The sequence below is a fragment of the Pithys albifrons genome, chromosome 28, assembly GCF_047495875.1.
Source record: "Pithys albifrons albifrons isolate INPA30051 chromosome 28, PitAlb_v1, whole genome shotgun sequence".
NCBI lineage: Eukaryota > Metazoa > Chordata > Aves > Passeriformes > Thamnophilidae > Pithys > Pithys albifrons.
In genome coordinates this window covers 4,528,510-4,550,887 of record NC_092485.1, presented here as the reverse complement: position 1 = coordinate 4,550,887, position 22,378 = coordinate 4,528,510, and the positions used below count along the sequence as shown (strand labels likewise).

At 48.3% G+C, this 22,378-nt stretch overlaps 1 protein-coding gene across 3 annotated transcripts in view; it reads left to right on the top strand.

The window, feature by feature from the left end:
• Positions 1 to 22,378, top strand: part of SRGAP2 (SLIT-ROBO Rho GTPase activating protein 2) — a 113,411-nt gene that overhangs the window by 75,994 nt on the left and 15,039 nt on the right. For all 3 annotated transcript variants that reach the window (XM_071578414.1, XM_071578413.1, XM_071578415.1), the window contains exons 11-19: positions 4,035 to 4,119; positions 7,208 to 7,235; positions 9,648 to 9,678; positions 10,487 to 10,547; positions 13,338 to 13,415; positions 15,195 to 15,329; positions 16,589 to 16,694; positions 17,455 to 17,679; positions 20,905 to 20,984. In XM_071578414.1, the coding sequence (XP_071434515.1) occupies positions 4,035 to 4,119; positions 7,208 to 7,235; positions 9,648 to 9,678; positions 10,487 to 10,547; positions 13,338 to 13,415; positions 15,195 to 15,329; positions 16,589 to 16,694; positions 17,455 to 17,679; positions 20,905 to 20,984 (829 nt within the window). The remainder of the gene's footprint in view (positions 1 to 4,034; positions 4,120 to 7,207; positions 7,236 to 9,647; positions 9,679 to 10,486; positions 10,548 to 13,337; positions 13,416 to 15,194; positions 15,330 to 16,588; positions 16,695 to 17,454; positions 17,680 to 20,904; positions 20,985 to 22,378) is intronic.

Sequence of the window (22,378 nt, the reverse complement as noted above, 5' to 3'; positions counted from 1 at the left end):
TAATGAGGCTGAGAGGGCAGAGCTGGGCAGGGCATGAAAACAAAGTGCAGTGCAAAAATGAGATTTAAATCCCCTTCACCTTATCATGTGCTAACTGGAGGGTATGAACTGCAAAAAAAAATAGTAATTTAAAAGAATATTCCATAATAATATAACTTAGGTTGGAAATTCTGTGTTTTGCATTACTGGCCACAGAGTGCTGGGAATTTAATTGAAGGATATTCACTGTAGCATCTCCACACTGGAATGATCTGTGTTTCCACCAGGCATATCCCTGCACTCTGATGGATGTGTTGTTGGGGTTTGAAGGGAGATTTGTATTCAGAAGAGAAGCTTAAACTTGCCTGTGTGAGAGCAGAGCAGAGCAGAGCTTGCCTTGCACTGAGTGCTGCAGGTGGGGGGAGCAGGGAAGCAGCAGCAGAGCCCCAATCCAGGGATGTGGCACTGCTGCCATGGCTGCAGTGCTGCTGCCTGGCACTGGGGCTGGCAGAGCTGCTCCTCAGGGCACAGCTGGCACTCAGCCCCACCTGAGGAGCAGCAGCAGAGCCCCAATCCAGGGATGTGGCACTGCTGCCATGGCTGCAGTGCTGCTGCCTGGCACTGGGGCTGGCAGAGCTGCTCCTCAGGGCACAGCTGGCACTCAGCCCCACCTGAGGAGCAGCAGCAGAGCCCCAATCCAGGGATGTGGCACTGCTGCCATGGCTGCAGTGCTGCTGCCTGGCACTGGGGCTGGCAGAGCTGCTCCTCAGGGCACAGCTGGCACTCAGCCCCACCTGAGGAGCAGCAGCAGAGCCCCAATCCAGGGATGTGGCACTGCTGCCATGGCTGCAGTGCTGCTGCCTGGCACTGGGGCTGGCAGAGCTGCTCCTCAGGGCACAGCTGGCACTCAGCCCCACCTGAGGAGTGCACATTTAATTCCTTTACCTCGAAAATGGGGTCATTTTAGTCCTGAGATGACATGGGGTTTTTTCCTCTGGAGAGATGAAGAGCCAGAGCAATGCTCATTCTGTGGAGTGCTTTATAATTAATGTGAATTTATTATTGCCAAGCCCTTGAGATAGTGGTGAGTGTGATCTACCCCCCTGCTAATGAGTCCTGCAGCAGTGCCATGCTGGGTGTGCCACTGTGCCACTGTCCTGTGCTCAGCCAGATCCAATTTGCCCCCTGCTTCAGGTCAAGTGCCTGGTTTGAAGTTGTTCTTGGAGTCTGTAAAGAGGGAGGAAAACTGCTGAGCTTTCTGCTTTGGAGACAGACAAGGAGAATTGGTTTTCCTTTACAGTCTCCAAAGGAAGGAAGATACAGTTGGTTTGCATTTCAGTTCTTCCCTATGTCACCTGACAATGGTTCTCCCTGGGAAAACCCTGCAATGAGTTTGGGCTTGTCCAAGTTGTTTGGTTCTGTAGGAGCAAAACGCTCCCTGGCTCTGCCCAACAACTGCTCTTCACCCCCTGGTTGTCACAGGGCAGAAATAACGAGGCTTGAGGACCTTTCTGCTGCTTTGTTCTGATTGCACTCAGTCTGACTCCAGCTGTGCTCTGCCAGAAGTGAAATCCTTAGTTCTCCTGGAGCCTGATTATTGTTTTTTGACTGTGTTTATTGTGCCAAAAATCCGGTGCTAATGGGTCTCTGCAATTCCTTGAAGAGAGCCTGAAGCCTTGTTTGAAAATTGTGTGTTTTTTTCATAAGCATCCTTGGAACAGGCAGAGTACAGAATGTCAGTGAGGAAAGGGAAAAAACCCTGCTGAGGGACTTCACTGCATTGGAACTTTCTTTTTTTCCTCCTGGTGATGTTCTCAGCATGACCTTGGAGCTGGAATGGTGGGTCAGAGCCTTGGGGGTCCCAGCACTGTGTCTGCCCTGCCTGCCCTCCCTGCCTGCTGCCACCTTAGGCTGAGCTTAAGTGTTCAGATCTGCTTCAAAGTGGGGCTTAACTCTGCCAGATCAACCTGAACTGCTGATCTTTGAGCTGAGCCTTCCAACCCTCCTGTCCCTTCACCCCACCACGACTCTGAGACCTCCCAAAGCACATTTAGCCTCAAGCCCCACCTCACATTCATTCTCTTGGTAATTTTGCAGCTTTTACTCATGTTTTCTTCTGTCAAAATTTGATGGAAAACGTTTAAGTGACTGAGAAAAAGACTTAGTTATGGCTTGGGGATTGGTGATTCCAAACCCAGCATGATTAATTTTTTTGTCACAGTGATCACGTTTCCTGTTTTCTTCCAAAACAACAACAAAAATGAAGGATTAATGTAGGAAGCAGGAAATGCTGAGGCTCTCCAAAGGGACTTAATTCTTGTGAAATGTTTCTTCCAATGTTGTCAGCCAAAGGGACATAAAACACAGGCTTTTGGCAGTTAATTAAAGCCATTTTTGTTTGTTGTGTCAGTGCACACCAGGGCTGGAGACCCCTCAGGGAAACTTCCTCAGTTCCTGGAAGGTTTTTCCTCACCCTCAGTACTGCCACAGTGTGTAGATATAAATGTATATACACATTTCTTTATTTATGTGTGTATTTCTTATTGGTCCTTTACATCCTGCACAGAAGTTGCTGTTGTGACCTACAAAGGACAAACACTCTCGTTGCTAAAAATACCCTTTTTTACCTTAAATATTTGCAGTCTCATTTGACAATCCTAGACCAGAACTGGAAAAAAGTGGATAGAATTGGGGAAAGGCAGTGAAGTGTCCAAGGCCAGGCTGGACAGGGCCTGGAGCAACCTGGGCTGGTGGGAGGTGTCCCTGCCCATGGCAGGGGGTGGCACTGGATGGGCTTTGAGGTCCCTTCCAACCCAAACCACTCTGGGATTTAATGATAGGAATGAGAACATTTCGTTGCTAAATGAGAATCCTCTCTTTGTGTTCCATTTTTGAACCATTGAATGGTTTTAGAGTCTCATGGTTCTAAAGAATGGTCTGTGATATGGGAAGAATTATGTGCTATTTGTGTATTTTTGAGTGTAAATATGCCCCAATTATAGCATGGACAGCTACTGTACATGCAGAGTATTTTATGTGGATTTATGTAAAATACAGCAAAGTATTTCATGTGCTGCAGCTCAGTGAGGATAAACAAAACTGCTCTGAACTGCAAAACAGGAGATGAAAGACTTGTGAAAAAAACAGCCTTTGCAGTGCTGTGAAAAATCACAAAGAACTGGGAAAAACCCCTGCAAGACTGTATAATAACTGAAATAATCCCTTTATTTGATGTGTCTGTGCCCCCCCTGCAACCCTGTGTGCCCTCCAGGGTGGAGGCAGAGCCAGTGCTGGGCAGGCAGAGGGGGGTTAAGGGAGAGAACAAGCACAGGGCAGCCCTTGAGGTGGGCACAGATTGCCCATTGAGCTGCTCTTGCAGCCCCCCTGGGGTGGGTGGCACCTCCAAACGTGCCCAACATGCAGCTGATGGCACAGGGGAACTGTAGGAATGGCACTGCATATACAGAAGCTGCAATCACAGAATCAGTGAGGTTGGATAAACCCCCAAGGACAGGTCCAGCTTTTCTTGGACTCAAACTCTGGATGGGCTGAGCTTCAGACTTACCCAGATAGATAAACCAGGACTTAATCTCTCCTTTAACTGGGAATTTCAGTGTCATAGATAAACCAGGACTTAATCTCTCCTTTAACTGGGAATTTCAGTGTCATAGATAAACCAGGACTTAATTTATCCTTTAACTGGGAATTTCAGTGTCACAGATAAACCAGGACTTAATCTCTCCTTTAACTGGGAATTTCAGTGTCATAGATAAACCAGGACTTAATTTATCCTTTAACTGGGAATTTCAGTGTCATAGATAAACCAGGACTTAATCTCTCCTTTAACTGGGAATTTCAGTGTCATAGATAAACCAGGACTTAATCTCTCCTTTAACTGGGAATTTCAGTGTCATAGATAAACCAGGACTTAATCTCTCCTTTAACTGGGAATTTCAGTGTCGTTCTGGACTTGTGCTCAGCATCAAGTAGCATAAAGATGCAATCAAAGACATGAACTGGCCACTCATGGTGCTGTTTTTCTCCCACCTCCCCAGAAAATGAAGGAGTATCTGGAGGGCAGGAACCTGATAACGAAGCTCCAAGCCAAGCACGACCTTCTGCAGAAGACCCTGGGAGAAAGTGAGTGTGGCCCCCCCTCCCTGCCCCAGCCAGGCTGGTGCCCTGCTGGGACTGGGAGCAGAGTCTGGCAGTGCTGGGTTAGTCCTGCAAAGGACCATCCTCATGTTTTATGGATTTATTTCCCTGATCTGCTGATGGAGAAGCCAAGTGACCCACATGGCTGCTTGATTAATGGTGAACACAAAATGCTTAATGAGGCACTAATGTGCCTCCCTTAGTGTTGCAGGGAGGCTTTGCCCACCCCTGCACCCTCTCCCCGTGCCCACACCTCCTGCTTGTCCCTTCCTAATCCCTCCCGGGGCAAACCTTGGGATCTGCAGTTTGCTGAGGAGTTGGGAAGTATTGATGGGCTGCTCAGAAGTTTCATTTTCGTGGGAGTTTTGCTGCTTCTCACCTCTGTGGGTTCAAACCAAACCAAACCAAACCAGTGTGAGTGAGCCCAGGCTTTTATTAGGGGAGCAGCAAACAGATTTCAGAGCATGTCAAATATGTTGCCTGTCTAGAGGGTTAATCAAGGGGCAGCAGCCAGAACTGAATGTGCATTTGCTGGTAGTGTCAGAACAAAGGAAGATTTCTTTCCCTTCATGGTATGGGCAAATTCTGTTGGCCAAAAACACTTAAACTATGCATCCAAGTTTCCATAGAAACCTCTCTGCCTTGTGTTTGCAGAGGAGAAGGTTTTAACAGTCTAAATGTCAGGTCAGAAAAATGGCTCAGCTCGTGGCTGGGTTTGTGCTGGAGCAGGGCTGGGGCTGTGCTGGGGAGCTGAGCTGGGCTCCCCACAGTTTATGGTGTGCAAAGCTTGGGGATGAAAACTTACCCAGCATGTGGGCTTTGAAGTGCTTTGCTTTCAGTTGAAAAATGCTCTATAAAACTAAAATACTCATTGCTCCAGTAATTAAGAGTTTCGTGTTTATCAGACCCAAACCACTGGAGGGCAAGGGAAGGATGTTCATTGGGTTGAGCTTTAGTGGTTCAAGCTTTTCATCCCTTCAGCTGTCCCAGAGAAAAGGTGGATGAAGCCAAAGTTGTGTGTCCTTGGGGTATTTTCCTCTAAGTATGTCCAAGTGCCAGCAGTGCTGCCCTGTGACTAATCCCATTCCTGGAGCAGAGCTGACCCCTGCATTCCAAGACCTATTTCCTCTTAACCTGCCTGCCCCCTGCCCCCTGCTCAGGCTGTGGTGGGGGCAAAGGAGAGGAAATTAAATGTGATTTCTGTGTTGCTACATGGAGTTAAAAGCTGCTTCTGTTTTCCTCATCTGCTTTGCAACCCAGAGCTCTGTCAGTGGCTCTGGGAGGGGACCCAGAGAGTGCCAAGGGGAGCTCCAGCAGCCTCTGAAAAAACCCCTCTGTCATCTGTGAGATCAAAAGGAGCTGAGTAAGGGGGAGGTGCATCTCCTTCCAAAAGCACATGAGCAGGTTATGGTACAACCTGTGCTTAGGCTTATCCATAAAATGTCACTTAATTGGGAAATAGGCAAATAAAATCCCTTTCACACATCCCCAGAGCATGTTTAGAAGCTTTAGTGAAAAATGTTCCTACAGCTGAATGTCTTCAGTGCCTGGAAAATTCAGGGGGCTGTTATAATTTTCATTCTTCTTTGCCCCCATTCCTCAGGTGACATTTATTAGTCGTTGTGCAAATTGCCTTAATCTAAAGATGACAAGTTCCAGTCATAAAAATAGCAGCAGTTTTCCAATCTCCAAGTAATTATGTCCCTGCCTACTGTACACATTTGTCACCCTAATGCAGGAGCCCCTTGATGTTGCCACAGCCATGTAATTTCTGTGTGTGAATATTCAATGATGAAAAGGGGACAGATGGCTGGAAATTCTGCTCCAGAATAACATTTTCATGTAAATTATGCACTGTTTTGGCTTTAAGTGGGGAGAGAGAAGTGGCTATCAAGATGTGTTCAGCTAATTGTCAGCCATCAGCAATTAGCTGTTTCCCCTCCTTCATCCTTCCATGGCCCCAGGAGCAGGAAGACAACTGTAGGGAAGGTGGATTTTCAGCTGCTGGGAATCAGAGTGGTTTCACTGATGATAATCCACAGCAGCCAGAGATGTGGCTGCACAATTCCCAGCAGCACATCCTCCTTTTCCTCCTTGTTGTGATGTTTGAGATGCTGCTGCATTAGCAAGTCCTGAGCTTTGGCTGCTTCCTTGCAAGCTCAGTGCAAGTGAATGGAATGTTTTTATAAATATGTTTGTGGAAAATACCATTTAATGTCTGTCACTCAGAATAGTTCAATGCCAGCACGTTCAGACTGTGGACTAACAAATCTGGGAATGTTTTCAGTCTTTCTAAGGGGCTTTATGGAGCAGAAGCTCTTGCCCCACCAATTTGGGAATGTTCTCAATCTTCCTAAGGGGCTTTATGGAGCAGAAGCTCTTGCCCCACAAGTTTGGGAATGTTCTCAATCTTCCTAAGAGGCTTTATGGAGCAAATCTCTTGCCCCACCAATTTGGGAATGTTCTCAATCTTCCTAAGGGGCTTTATGGAGCAGAATCTCTTGCCCCACCAATTTGGGAATGTTCTCAATCTTCCTAAGGGGCTTTATGGAGCAGAAGCTCTTGCCCCACAAGTTTGGGAATGTTCTCAATCTTCCTAAGAGGCTTTATGGAGCAAATCTCTTGCCCCACCAATTTGGGAATGTTCTCAATCTTCCTAAGGGGCTTTATGGAGCAAATCTCTTGCCCCACCAATTTGGGAATGTTCTCAATCTTCCTAAGGGGCTTTATGGAGCAAATCTATTGCCCCACCAATTCCCCTGGGAAGTGGGAGGGAGGGAGAGGTTGACAAGCCCATTTTTTTGGCAGAAATCAGCAATTAGGATGCACAGGGAGCTGGTTCTCAAAGCCAGGACTGTGCAGAGCCAACCCTGGGGCAGCCCCAGCTGTGTGTGCTGGGGGAGCTGTGACTCTGGGGGTCTCCTGGGGGGAATCAGCCACTGTGCAGCCCCCCAGAGCTGCCCCTGCCTCACTGCTGGCTCCTCTCCTCCATCTCCTTCCCAAACTGCCTTCACAGGATCCTGCCAGCATTTTCCTTTCCTCTCTCCTAATGCTGGTTTTCTTTCCTCCCCAGGTCAGCGGAGTGACTGTGCCCTTGCCAGGTGGGTGTGGCTCAGGGAATTACATTTTCAAGGAAAATCTGATGCAGATTGGTCATTCCAGATCAGTTACCAGCCCAGGAGTTGGATCTGTTAGAAAAAGATAATTATTTAGGATCCCAGGATAGAATCCCAGGGTGGTTTGGGCTGGAAGGGACCTCAAAGCCTGTCCCATCCCGTCCCGTCCCGTCCCGTCCCGTCCCGTCGCGTCCCGTCCCGTCCCGTCCCATCCCATCCCGTCCCGTCCCGTCCCGTCCCGTCCCGTCCCGTCCCGTCCCGTCCCATCCCATCCCGTCCCGTCCCGTCCCGTCCCGTCCCGTCCCGTCCCGTCCCATCCCATCCCATCCCATCCCATCCCACCCTGCCAGAGGCAGGGACACCTCCCACCAGCCCAGGTTGCTCCAAAGGTATTTCCACAATCCAAGCCCTGTCCAACCTTGAACACTTCCAGGGATGGGGCAGGGATTGTGCTAATACAGAAGCAAATGCTTTTTCTTGCCCCTGAGCATTGAGATCAGGAATGGGATGGGAACTTGTGAGAACCCAGAGAACATTTTTCAAACTAAGACTTTTATTACCAAATCCCTGTTTCTTTGGGACTCTGCAGGGTTTATCCACATGGTTGGTGCATGGAGTTGTATAACACAAATTGGGAAACCCTTTATCCCTTTGGGAAACCCTTTATCCCACTCTGCTGTGCCTGCAGGTGGAATCCAACAGTGTGGAGCTCGTGGGGAATAAACTTCTCATTTATAATTAGCACCAATCACAGAACCATCACTGAGCTTCTGATGGGGTTTTTATAAAACATAACAAACCTCCATCTCCAAACTGATGGATCCAGGGGCTCTGCTGGGCAGGAGGAGCTGGAGTAGGGGCTGTGCATCATCCTGCCTCGTTAACAAAAGGAAGGTGATTACTACCAGTGTGGAGCCATTACTACTGTTCACATTCCTCCCAGCAAAGCAAAGCTGACAGGTCCTAATTAGACCCTGACATCTGTAATAATAAAATATTATTCATCATGAAACAGTTTTAAATATCAAAGAATGATTCCTGGTAATAGTTTAAAAGCGACCTTATTGTCTGTGACAGCCCCATGGAATCTGATTTTGTGGTTTTCATTCAGTGTTTTTGACTTTTATAGAAGGAATTTCCCCCAAATTAACACATTGTAGAGTCTTTTTAAAAATCACACTTCTAATCCCCTTATTTATAATTCTGCAGCCATCTGCCCTGGCAGGGAATTGGCTGGAATGACACCTTAGGGCCTCTCTGCTATTATCTCTCGTGCTTCATTTTTACAAGAAACTAAAGGAATTTTAAACCCCAGTAATAAATTTTGAGGGGAGAAATCCTGGCAAAGCAAAGCTTTTCCCTCTGTTTTCTCCCATTCATGTCCACCAACATCAATAAATGAGAGCAGACAGAAGAGGCTTAGCCTGGCTGGTGTGTGCTGGTGTTGGAGGGGGGTTTGTGTTATTTATTTATTTGAAATCTTATCAAAACTGTAATAAAGCAGCTGTTAAAAGCACAGTGGGGAACCAGGCTGCTCCCACCTGCTCTTCCAGGGAGCAGCTCTGTGCAATTTATATCAAACTTCATCTTCTCCAAGGAGCTCCAGATCACAGAATTCCGTATGGTGGGAATTAAAATGTCAAGGGCAATCTTTTGTCAGAGCTCCCCGGTGCCTGTTTTGGCTTTTTAGTGATTTAAAGTCACTTAAAATCTTTCTGGAGTCCCATAAATTGAGTGAGACACTTGTCACTGTGATTGACTTGGATGTGTGGCTCCTTCCCTCCTTCTGTGGCTGGGAATGCTGGAGGGATGAGCTGGTGGTGCTGGAGGGATGAGCTGATGGAATGAGCTGGTGGTGTTGGAGGAATGAGCTGGTGGTGCTGGAGGGATGAGCTGGTGGTGTTGGAGGGATGAGCTGGTGGTGCTGATGGAGGGATGAGCTGGTGGTGCTGATGGAGGGATGAGCTGGTGGTGCTGATGGAATGAGCTGGTGGTGCTGGAGGGATGAGCTGGTGGTGCTGATGGAATGAGCTGGTGGTGCTGATGGAATGAGCTGGTGGTGCTGGAGGGATGAGCTGGTGGTGCTGGAGGGATGAGCTGGTGGAATGAGCTGGTGGTGCTGGAGGGATGAGCTGGTGGTGCTGGAGGGATGAGCTGGTGGTGTTGGAGGGATGAGCTGGTGGTGTTGGAGGGATGAGCTGGTGGTGCTGATGGAATGAGCTGGTGGTGCTGGAGGGATGAGCTGGTGGTGCTGGAGGGATGAGCTGGTGGAATGAGCTGGTGGTGCTGGAGGGATGAGCTGGTTTTGCTGGAGGGATGAGCTGGTGGTGCTGGAGGATCCTCTTGACTGTTTTGTTCTTTTTCCCCCCTGCACCCTTGGGTGGTTCTGACCATCAGTGGCAGGAGAAGCTCCACGGTGAGGAAGCAGGTAATGAACATTTCCTTCAGTCCCAGCAGGGCTGGGGGGTCTGGGTGGAGGGCAGGATTGGTGGAAAACATGGTTTTATCCCTCCCTCTCCTCCATGGAGCTCTTCAGTCCTGTCCTGGTCGTGTCTGCTCATCCAGGGACTGAAATCACTCAAAGCCTCAACCATTTTCCCTGCTAAAATTTAAAATTAATTTTACTCCCTGTTCTCACAGACCTGGAACCAAAACCACCCAACAGCCTTGAGCTGTTTGGACAGCCCTGGTTTACAGGATTCCTGCTGCTGCCTCTTTGTCCCCATTCCCTTTATTTTCCCTGAAATCCCACTGCAATGCTATTAAACCTGTAACTGCTCACTTGTTGTGCCTTTGTGGAATAAAGACTTCCACAGCCAGGCTTTGTGTCCCCAGCTTTGGGGATAATCTGCTGCTTGTTGGTAGCCAGTGGGCTAAAATGTGTTTCTTTGAGATAGGGAAAACTAAAAATTATCTCTTGTTGATACTGCAAAGTTAAAATTTGGCTTGGAATTTCAGTTCACAAGGTCTGTCTTGGGGTGCTAATTTAGAGCTGCTTTTAGGATCTTGGAAATTCTATGAGAGAGCCAGTTGGGGGGGTTGGTGTGCAGAGTCCAACCTTTCCTAGTTTTTATTCTTCAATCCCCTGTATGGACCATTGACTGAAGAGTTGGACTCGATGATGCTGGTGGGTCCCTTCCAATTCAGAATAGTCTGTGATTGTGTGATTCCTTTTTTTTTCCCCCTGTTTTATCATCTCTGCCTCCTGACTGCTCTTCCCATGTCTCTCTGGGCAGGATTCCTCCCAGGCCATTCCCCTGGTGGTGGAGAGCTGCATCAGGTTCATCAGCAGACACGGTGAGTTGGGGCTCCCCAGGTGCCCTGGGGCAGTTCTGTACAATCCACAGGGATGCAGAAACCTTACAAAAAATATTCAGAGCAGCTCAGGACATGCTGCTCCTGCAGAGCAACCCCAGAGGTTGCAACATGAACAAAGTGGCTCTGACTTTTGGGCTGCATTGCTGGTATTATGTGTCTAATCACTTTCCTAATTAACTGACCTTGCAAATGTTGTTCTTCCCACAATATCCCTTTATTTCTTGCAAAATAAGGGTCCCATCCAGAGATGCCACTCGTTCCTCACCTCCCTTTCAGCCCTGAAGTGTGGCCTTCCCCAACAACAATCATCCTCTTCCCAGAGGAGGAGGAACACTCTGAGTATTTCAGTGTGGGAGGTCAAGTGGTGAATTAATTGCTCACTTAGTGCCACAGCGAGATGATTTATGCCTGTTTTGAACTCCACAGCCTTGAATGCTATACATTTCTTGTAATTTGTTTTCATTTTTAATTGATATCATTTGTTAGGAGTGTGTGGAACAGCTGTTAATTAACAGATGTAGAAAGAGGTTGAATTTGTCTTCATTACCCAAGATGCAGAGCCAGGTAGCAGGTCCTGTTCCATTTTCCTTGTTTCATTACCATTTTGGAAACTATAATCTAGAGCCCCACTCTCATCATCCCTGGGAAGAACCAAGTGCTACAATCCTTCTTTAAGGCCCCACTTGGATATTTGCTGGAAAAATCACTGAACCCCCATTGCAATGGGAATTGATGCAGAATAAACCACCAGGGCCAGCAGATCTCCCCTTTCCCACTCACATTCCTGAGCTGGCTCAGATTTTCCAGGAGACTCCCCTGGTTTCTGCACAGAATGTCAGAGTGTGGTGCAAGGCACAGTTTGGAGTTTGTGTTTTTATTCTGCAGCTCCCCAGGAGGCAGCAGAGCTGGTGCAGTTTCCTGGCACACTTCCATGCAGGGATGGATTTGCTGGAGGTGGCCTGACATTTCCAAGGGGTTTGCTGTGGAGGGGTGGGATGAATGTGATTTCCATTCTTTTTCTTTGCACTGGGAATTGTTTCCTCCCTCTGCAGCTGTGGTCATCACACTGCAATGGGATAAAACCCCCTGGAGAATGGAGAGGCCACAAGTGCACCCAGGAGAGTTTCTTATTGAGGGGCATTATTTTGGTGTATTGATGGGAAGGGGTTTGGAGGGGCCATAAGAGGAGTGTCTGAGGTCACTTGGCTTGTTCAACTGGAGAAAAGGAGACTCAACAGGGTCTGCGGCTTCATCCTGAGGGGCAGCAACAATCTCTGCTCTGTGTGACAAGGGACAGGACCTGAGAGAGTGGCTGGAGCTGAGTCAGGGGAGGGTGAGGTTGGATCTCAGGAAAAGGTTCCTCCCCCAGAGGGTGGTGGGCACTGACCAGGCTCCCCAGGGCAGTGGGCACAGCCCCAAGGCTGCCAGAGCTCCAGGGGGGTTTGGACAATACTCTGAGGCACAGGGTGGGATTTTGGGTTGTTTGAGCAGGGCCAGAGTTGGACTGAATGATCCTTGTGGGTCCCTTCCAGCTCAGGACTTTCCATGATTCTGTTATAAATCCAACAAAGCCATCGCAGCGTTCCTGGTTTCAGAAAATCTCCCCTGGAAAGGTTGGAGGGAATGGGAGTTGATTCCCTTGTTCATTAGTGAATTGGTGGCAGTTTTACTCCTCTTACATGTACCAAGAAAATTGTTATGATGGGATTGTGTTGGAACATCTCATCTACTTGATAAGTGGATTTAATGACGTTTTTGGCTGCATTGCTGGTATTATGTGTATAATCATTTTTCTAATTAACTGACCTTGTGAATGTTGTTCTTCCCACAACATCCCTTTATTTCTTGCAAAATAAGGGTCTCATCCATAGATACCACTCACTCCCTTTAGGCCCTGAGGCTCACTTTTTAACAGGAATGTCCTAAAGCCTGTCCTAAGCCCTGGCTCGTGGGGAATTAAACACTTCCATTTCAAGAGGCTGCTCCTGCAAAACCAACATTTTTCCTGTGGCATTGGCCATGTTTTACTCCTGGTTGGTACCTCAATAGTTTATGACTTTCTGTGGGCTGTAAAATCCTGTGGGGATCCCCCAGGATGGAAGATAACGTGGCTGTTAGACCCAGTTACTGCAGCAGGTTAGGAAGAAGGGCTAATATTTTTTCTGGTTTTACATATTCTGTGTGTGCCTGGGCAGAGAGGAAAAGAGTGGCTTTTAAACCAGCATCCCTCTGCCTGTGTCCTTTTCTTTATTATATCAGCTGTAGCTGCTGAAGGGCCTGGAGCACAAGTGCTGTGGGGAGAGGCTGAGGGAGCTGGGGGTGTTCAGCCTGGAGAAGAGGAGGCTCAGAGGTGACCTCAGCACTGTCTGGAACTGCCTGAAGGGAAGTTCTGGCCAGCTGGGGGTTGGTCTCTTCTCCCAGGCACTCAGCAATAGGACAAGGGGGCACGATGGGCTCAAGCTCTGCCAGGGGAAATTGAAGTTGGAGAGCAGGAAAAAAATCTTTGCAGAGAGAGTGCTCAGGGATTGGAATGGGCTGCCCAGAGAAGGGGTGGATTCCCCATCCCTGGAGGTTTTGAACTGAGCTTGGCCGTGGCACTGAGTGCCATGATCTGGTAAAGGGACTGGAGTTGGACCAAGGGTTGGACTTGATGATCTTGGAGGTCTTTTCCAACCCAATCAATTCTATGATTCTGTGATTCTGAGGTGCCACCTTATCTAATCTATCTTATCTCCCCTTGTTGTTATCAGCATCATTGTTGTCTTACAGGTTTGCAGCATGAAGGAATATTCCGAGTGTCTGGGTCACAAGTTGAAGTGAATGACATAAAAAATGCATTTGAGAGAGGTAAGGAAGAGCTATTTCAGCATCTCAGAACTGATTGCCAAATGTATGACTTTGCTTAAATCCTCTGAAATGGCCTGTTTGGAATGCAACTTGCTCTCTTTTATTCCTTTGCTTTTTGTATTTCCTAAATGAGTCTCTCCCAAACGCTTCCCTAGTGCTCATTAACCTTGAATTCTTCAGTTGTTTGGTTTTATGCTTTGTAGCTTGTAGAGTGCCTGTATAATAAATACTCTGAATTCAATCTTCTCTCATGTCTGATAGCTTATTGATTGTTTGTAGCACTAAAGGACGAGGAGAATTTCATTATTAGGTGTAACTGCAGTTTCCTCCCCTCTCCCCCAACCCTTGGTGAATAGAGGATGAAATTTTCCACCTTGTGGAGGCACAGCTTGGTTACATTTATTTTAAATATCAGCAAGGGAGAGAATAAATTTCAAGACACCGTTAATTTGACGCAGCTTTTAATAGAGTTGATTTTCTCTGGGCAGAAGCATTGCACACAAAGGCAGGGAGCAGTTGGGAGCCTCCTGACTCATCAGCTCCTTGCTGGGCTGTTCTCCCTGGCAGAGCAGGTTCACAAGAGCTGCTCTTCAGGCAGTTCCTGCAGCAAAACTCCCCAGCCCTGCCTGGGTCACTGGGAACAACAGGCCTTGTGTTCATCCTCCAAATGCATCACTCTCCAAGAATACAGTCAGTGTGTTTCTGTGCTTGCTGCTGGAAGAGAGGAGCAGTAATTAATTAGGCATAGCAAGTTTATTTTGCTTTTGGGAGGAGAGGTGTTTGATGAACAACACGTGTGAAATGTGGTGTGCAGTGTCACCTGTCCTCACCTCCACCTACCTGAGAGTTAAAATCCTCAAGCACAGAGGGAGCAGAAATGTGGATCATAGTCAGGTGAAGGTTTGATAGAAGATTTAGACCCTTTTTTTATATAAAGAAATACCAGTCAGCTTGGGAAAATAACCACTTGTTCCAGCACTGACATGCAGAAATGAAAAGGGGATTTTTTTTAATTCATCTCACTTGTCTCTGTGAAGCCAATGATATACAGAACTGCCAAAGTTAACAATAACATCCCTGCATTTTATTACTCCATCCAGAGCCCTTGGTGGCTGTTAATATCAGGGATAACGCTCCAGTTTGGAGGGGCCCATTTATTATCCCCTGTGTTATTAAGATAATAGGCAAGCTTTGGTAATTTCAGTCACATAATGGATATATATAGCTCCAATTTGAGGATTGCCCCATCATTAAATCTAATTATGTCTGATAGGGAGTTTTCCCTGGGGGACAACTCCTTAAGTGAGCATCTTTCATTTGGTGATACAGACAAACTGTGGCATATCTGCAGCACAAATTGTCCCAGAAATGCTGTCCCCATTCCCCCCACCTGCAGCTGCTGAGCCAGGTGTGGGGGTGTGTCCTCTGCATCCCCCTCAGCTGCAGGTGGGAGTTTGCCCCATGGAACATTCACCTCCCTGCTGGATCTGGGATGTTCACACCCTTCCAAAACCCTTGGGAGTGTCACTGCTGCTCCAGGAGCTCCATTTGCTCTCTGAAATGTTGCTGAGAGATGTCCCAGGTCTCCTGGGATTGCTGTCAGAGCTTCCCAGCTCAGCACAGACATCTCTCTCTGCCTCCTGCTGCTTGTGGTGCAGTTGGAGTAGGTGGGATTAACATAAATCCTTTTCTCTTGCAGAGGTGCATCCTTCCAGTATTCTGATACTTTTCTCCAGTATTCTGATTTTTCTTGCCTGCTTTTCTTTGCTTGTCACGAAGGGGAAGATCCCTTGGCTGGGGACCAGAATGACCACGACATGGATTCGATAGCAGGAGTCCTGAAGCTTTATTTTCGAGGGCTGGAGCACCCCCTCTTCCCCAAGGACATCTTTCATGATCTCATTGCCTGTGTCAGTAAGTATATAACAAGAAATAGGCTTGATTTTTCTAATCTCCCACTTTTCTTCCTTCCCTCCCCCTTTTTCCTGACCCCAAAATGAGCTTTTTGTCGTTATTTGGGTTGGGTTTGTGTTGCACTGTGTTAGGCAGTCTGGGCAGTTACCTGGGCACAGCCATCCTTGCTCTGATATGAGTGAGGAAGGAGATAGAAATTAATAAGATTTTAAGGTCTGTGTCGTGGATTTTTGAGGCAGTGCTTTGTGACAGGATTCTTTTAAAAGGGAATAAAGCAAAAACCTTCCCTTCTGTAAAACAATCTCTAAGACTTGTCACCAAAAGATGTCAGAGTGGCCCTCTCAGAGGCAGGGATGACCAGCAGGGTTTGGTGCCCTGTCTGCTTTCCCCGGGTGTGCTGCCATGTCCTGTGTGCCCTCCTGAGCTGACAAGGCAGTGCTTGTGTTCCTTTCAGCTTCATAACCACGAGGGACCATCTTCTGACTCCTGTTAGAGAATCTCCATCATCAGGGCAGTCACAGCTGAGCTGTTCACATTTCTGATGGTTTCTAAAGGTGGTTCTGATAGGCAGAGAGTTGTTTGTGGGTTTTCTGTGTGAACAACCTCATTTTAAATGGCCTGGCTCGTGCCATGTCCTCCAGAACTGAAGAATGATTCCATTGTCCAGGCAGAGGAGTTGCCTTTGTGGTGGCAGCCTTTGAAGTCAGGCAGAGGGTAACTGCTGCTAAAAAGGCTCGTGGTTTTCTGCTCCTGATAAATGCATTTGCAGAGTTGAATTCACATTATGGGAAAAATAAAATCTGCTTCCAAATAAGTTCTCCCTTCTGAGATGATTTATGCTGCCCACTTATTTCTCAGTAGGCTGCTGCACACAGAGCTTTTTGCCTCACCCCTTAACTATGTTAATTTTCCTTGAAGTGTTACAGAGTTTCTTTTTTAAACACCCACCTTTCTGAGCAGCCTTGAATGAGTTATTGTGCCAGGACTGGTGGAACAGATGACATCCAGGGCTCCCACGCTCAGAAGGAACTTGGAGGGAAGTTTCACGTGTTCAGGGACCTTCACTGTCCAAGGCTTTGCCAGCAGGTTCTGCAGCCTTTGTGTTCCCCACCTGGGCAGTGCTGGAGCATCCCAAAAATGGGCACAATTCCTTCTTCCTGCTGCCCAGTTTGAACAGGGAACCATCACAGTGAATTGGACCCAGTGGCAGGTTGTGGGGTTGGTGAGATGGTGACTCTGGTGCTCTTTCTTCCTTTCAGCCATGGATAATTTACAGGAGAGAGCTCTGCACGTCAGGAAGGTGCTTCTGAACCTGCCAAAAACCACCCTGATTGTCATGAGATACCTCTTTGCATTCCTCAATCAGTGAGTATCCCTGAGGGCACCAGGGCTCTGCTGCAGGACTTGGGATAAACACAGAATCCTTGAGTTTGGAGAAGACCTTCAAGATTATCGAGTCCAACCACTCCCCCAGCACTGCCAAGGCCACCACAAACCCATGTTCCCAAGGGCTTTTAAATCCCTCCAGAGATAGGGACTCAAGGTCAGAGAATCTCAGGATGGTTTGGGTTGGAGGGGACCTTAAAGCCATGGACAGGGACACCTCCCACCAGCCCAGTCCAACCTGGCCTGGAACACTCCCAGCGATGGGACAGCCACAGCTACTCTGGGCAACCTGTGGCAGGGCCTGCCCAACCTCACAGGGAAGGATTTCTTCCCAATATCCAATCTAAACCTGCTCTCTTTCCATGCACATCCATGTCAGATGGACCTGCTGTGACTCTGGTATTGAGTGCTGGGCTGCAAGTGGGCTCAGAGCAATAATAATGGAATAAAGACAGATTAATGTGCTCCCCTTATAAAGTCAGCACTCAGGCCTTTTCACATACTCTCAGTCTTTCAGACTCTGTGGTTTGTGTTTCATTCTCTGTAAATGCCATCAGTATCTCATTTATTCCCTGGGTCCAGAGCTCTCATGTCCCTGAAGGAGCTAAAGCTGATCAGTTTTAAGCAGCAAAAAGCCCAGAGAAATTTCTGAGCTCAGCTGTGTGTTCTGCAGCAGAGGATGAGGATGATGAGGATGTTTTCTGTTGTTCACTCTCCTTCTCACTTCTGTTTGTTACAGTTTATCTCAGTTCAGTGAAGAAAACATGATGGATCCCTACAATTTAGCCATTTGCTTCGGGCCAACACTGATGTCGGTGCCTGAAGGGCACGACCAAGTCTCCTGCCAAGCTCATGTCAATGAATTGATCAAAACCATCATCATCCAACATGAGAACATCTTCCCAGGACCAAGGGAGCTGGAGGGTCCAGTCTACAGCAGAGGGGGAAGCACAGAGGATTACTGGTATGATGGACTCCACTGAGAAGAGGAATGGGTGGATATTTATCTATGGATTGGAATGTTACAGTCATGAGCCCTCCATGGTCTAGTTCAGGATTGGAGCATCTGGCCCAGCCTTGCAGAAATCTGTTTTATGGAAGAGAAGATGGCTCTGGTATTTCTGGAGAGCCATCATCTTAAAAGAAAGAGGCTGGTATAAAGTAGCTATTCAGTTGTCAAACCCAGCTCACTTATCTTGAAGGGCAAGGTTGTCTGAGGATTTTCTTGGATATTCTGGTTTGGGAGCTGCCAAAATCAATCTTTTTTTGTTGGATTTTTTTTTCCTCCTTCTTGTTTTTTTTCCCTCCTGCTTTTGCCTTTTCTTTGTGCTTGTCTGGAGTGCCTTTGCTGCAGACACAGGGGTCACTTGCAGCTGAACCTCCAAGGCTGTGGCACTGGGATAATTTTCAGGGCAGCACTGACGGTGGGGGAGGGAAGAGGCAGGAATGCAAAATCCCCATTTCCATCCAGCCCAAAGCTCCAGAGGCCCAGCAGTGTGTTCAGGCTGAAGCCACATCTGGAAGCAATTCAGGCAGAGCGGCTCCTGTCATCTGGGGTGGAAGGTTGGGGAGTGGGGGAAGGAAAGGAGGTGTTTGCTTTCCTCCTGGCCAAGCTGCTCTCTCCCTCTGAAGATGAGGAATGTTAAATTGTGTCCTGCTTCTCCCCTCTGCTCCTTCTCTCCTTCAATGCCCCAGGAATGCAAATGATTATTTTCATGGACTAAAATAAATACATTTTTTAAATGAAGCCACTGTGGTGACAGAGCAAGGCTTGTTTCAGAGCAGCTGTAACTATCAGCTCACTCCTCCTATGTGTGGCAAGCAGAGGCTCCTCTCAACTCTTTGCTGTGTGCACAAGACTTGCCAAAAGACCTTTTGGAAATTCTCTTTAATTTTACCCTTCACTCTGATGTTTTTAGCTGATGTTATATGTGAAAGAACTGTAAGGGGAAAAAAAACCCAAGCCCAACTTAATAATATTTATGACCTCAAGGAAACACATTAACTGTGACAAGAGGTTTTGTGCCATAAGGTGAAGGCAATAAAAATGTGCAGTGTTGAGAAGCCTCAGTGTGACTGTGGGGGAGGCTCAATGGCCTGGAAGGTGAGATCAGCTTTATGAAGGCATTTGATTTTGCTTCTTTGCCCTTCCTAAGCACCCTGACCTGGGTCCCTGTGAGTCAGGGAAGGGGAGAAGGTAGAGGGGAGGCTGCTGGGAGCCAGGAAGAAGCATCTGGTTCCCATTCCAGCTGTCTCATAGTCCTGGTATTTCCATAGTTATTGCCCGTGGGCTCCTTACCCTGCAGGCAGCAGGGAATTCATCCTTGGGGCTCAGCTGAGCCCTCAGGGAGCAGAGCCTGCTGTGCTTGGGGCATCCCAGTGCCACTGGATGGGCTGAGTCCTCCTGGAGCTCCCAGATGGTGTTTTGGGGTGGAATTGCTGGGGCTCAGCACCACAGCCCCTGCCTGGAGCTGGCAGAGCTGTGGGGCAGTTTCCCCTGGGCACAGCAGGGCAGGGCAGGGGGCAGAGCTGGCCATAAACTCTGAAATTCTGCCTGTGAGTCAGGCCTGGACTGTGATGGGTCTGTCTGTCCAGCTGAGGCTGCACAGGGAGAGTCCAGGAGACCCACAAGTGAGACTGTGCAAATGGCAGAGGAGGAGATACTGTTTGGATGAATCATGGAATGTCCTGAGCTGGAAGAACCCACAAGGATCATCCAGCCCAACTCCAGGCCCTGCACAGACACCCCAAAATCCCACCCTGTCCCTCAGAGTGTTGTCCAAACCCTCCTGGAGCTTTGGCAGCTTCAGGGCTGTGCCCACTGCCCTGGGGAGCCTGTCCAGTGCCCACCACCCTCTGGGGGAAGGACTTTTCCCTGAGATGCCACCCACCCTCCCTGGCACAGCCCCACCATGGCCTTTGGGCAGCGTTGGGCTCTGTGGGAGGTGTGACTTCAGAGCCTGTGTGAAACCTCAGCCCTCTGTGCTGCCTTCCTGCCTCCTGCAGCCTCCATTTGGCTGCAGATTCTTCTGTAAACTTTATTAAGTAGCACAAAGGCTTTGCAAAGGATGGGAAAGGTTGATTCCAGAGGTACTGACTCAGGAGATGTTGGACAGCTTGGTGACCTGTGGATTAAGCAGAACGAGACACCAGAATTTTCAAACATTTTAGCCCTTCTCCTTTTTCTGTTTTTCTCCTCTTTAAAAGAGGGAGATTGCCAGGGGGAGAGCACTGTGCATCCACATTCACTTATTTTAACCATTGCTAGACCACAGAGAGGGATGAAGTTATTCCTGTGTGAAGAGAATTAAAAACACACCTTTCAGGAGTTGCAGTGTGAGAGGGCAGCAAACGAGTTTTCTTTAGCAACAGTGTCTGGTAAGATGAAGAGTGAGCAGTATTTTTTTAGCCCTTTTTTCCCTCCTGAGAGCAGCAGGCAGGGCAGGCAGGGCTGCCAGCTGGCAGCAGCTCTGCAGAGCTGCTTGGGAGAGGCAATGGATCCTCTTCCAGCTTCCTTTCTGCTCCTGTCCAGAGGGAGCTGCTTGTGGAGCTTCTTACAAAAACATAACCTTTGGTTGCCACTTGTTGTCTATTGATCCTTTCAAAGCTTTTGTTCTTGCCAAACATAAATGAGTCCTCTTGGTAGTTTAGGTGCTCTGGAATCTTTATTTACAGGCAATTAATGGGGCTGTGGGAGTTGTTCAGTGAAATGAATGGAACAGTTTAAAAGGTTGATAAAAGGGATGGAGGGAGATGACAAACATAGACCTGGAAATATCATCATGAATTGAAAAAATTATTTCCCCCAGGAAGTGGCAGCTTTCTCATCAGCCATCTAATGAGCTAATTAGAGCAGTGGAGAATAGAGCTGAGGGACTAATCCTGGCATGGCAGAGAGGAGCTGGACCCAGCTTGTCCCTGCTGTCTGACTGCTCAGCATCTCCACAGGTCCAGGCTGTAAGAGCTGAAGTTTGACTGTTGACAGCACACAAGAAGGGTGACCAAGGTGTCTGGGCTGGCTGATCAAATAAGAATTTACCTTGATTTTTAGACACTGCAGAAGTGTCTGTTGCAGTGAAACCTGAATGTTGACTCCCAGTGTGGATGTTTCTGGGTATATCTGATTGCTGTGCTGAGGAAACTCAATTCCCACCAGAGTAAAGCACTGTCCCTGTCCCTTCTGTTGCAGTGAAAGTCCTCATGGAGAGAGAGCCTCCACAGAAGACTCTGTGCAGGATGTCACAGCTGAGCACCACACCAGTGATGATGGTATGCAAAGCCTGGGGCTGCTGGGGGAACTGGGGCTGCTGGGGGAACTGGGGCTACAGGGGGAGCTGGGGCTACAGAGGGAACTGGGGCTGCTGAGTGAACTGGGGCTGCTGGAGGAACTGGGACTGCTGAGGGAACTGGGGCTGCTGGGGGAACTGGGGCTGCTGGGGGAACTGGGGCTGCTGGGGGAACTGGGACTGCTGGGGGAACTGGGGCTGCTGGAGGATTTGGCGCTGCTGGGGGAACTGGGGCTGCCTAAGTGAGTTTTGTGATGGTTTTCCTTGTGACCTCAGTTGTCAGGATGGGAAATAGGTACTTTTCCCTTAAAATGAGGTGTCATCCTTTCTGAGCTGGGCTTCAAGTATTTGTTCAATAGCCCTGCCAAGTGCTCATGAACCTTCTCTGCCCAACAAACCCTTCCCAGGGCATCCCTGTGCTCCCACTGGGTTCAGGGTGATCCTAAAGGTCTTTTCCAACCTCAACAATCCTGTGAGTCTTTGCTGTTCACACACCAGTGGGAAAGTCAAGGATGTTGAGAAGTGCTGGGAAATCAGTTCTCCCTCAGCAAGGTCAGGCACTGGCACAGAGACTCCTCAGCAAGGCTGGGAGGAAGCACAAAGCCTGTGGGAATGAAACATGACTTCTCTCTCTGTCTTGGACAGAGTGTTCTGACAAGTGTTAGCTCTGAAAAATGCATGAAAATGTGTCCTTTTGGAGTTTGTATCTAAGAAAGAGCAATTTAATAGCTGTAATGAAGAACAGGCCAACTCATCCCACCTCTGCATCAGCACTGGGAGTGAAGCCTCAGGCTCACATGCTGGGGGGGGGGCACTGGGGCTGTTTCTGGAGAGGATTTTTAGGTCTCTTTGGTGACTGAGGGGCTACAACGATGAGAAATGAGCAGTTAGAGATGATAGAAGGACACTGTTTTGCAGCCCCTGAAACTCAGCTGTGTGGGGCCCCTGAGCAAGGTAAAACTGGGAGGTGTTTTGGATGGAGTTCTGAAGCCCACATGGAATATTCCATAGGAAGCATTTGGGAGGGAGCATTTGGCATCCAAGCAGAGGAGGGAGCTGGGGCTGTGTCTCTTTGAGGAGCTGCAAGGTCTGGTTAAGTGAGGAGTGTCATGTCCTGGTGGAGCTGTGCAGAGCTCACCTTGGTCATACCTGTCAGCAGGGCAGGGACAGCACCAGCACTTTGGGATGGATGTCCCTGGGTTTTAATCCCTCCTTCAGTGTTTAGATGGGACCAAGCACTTGCTTTTTAAGCTCTTTTGTGAGGCTGGCACTGATCTGCCCAAAGCAAATGTGGCATCTCAGCCCCCCTCACTGAGGGAAGGAATTTTGGGCTGGGGGGAGAGGTCTTGTTTTGCAGAACATCCAAACTGTTCATCA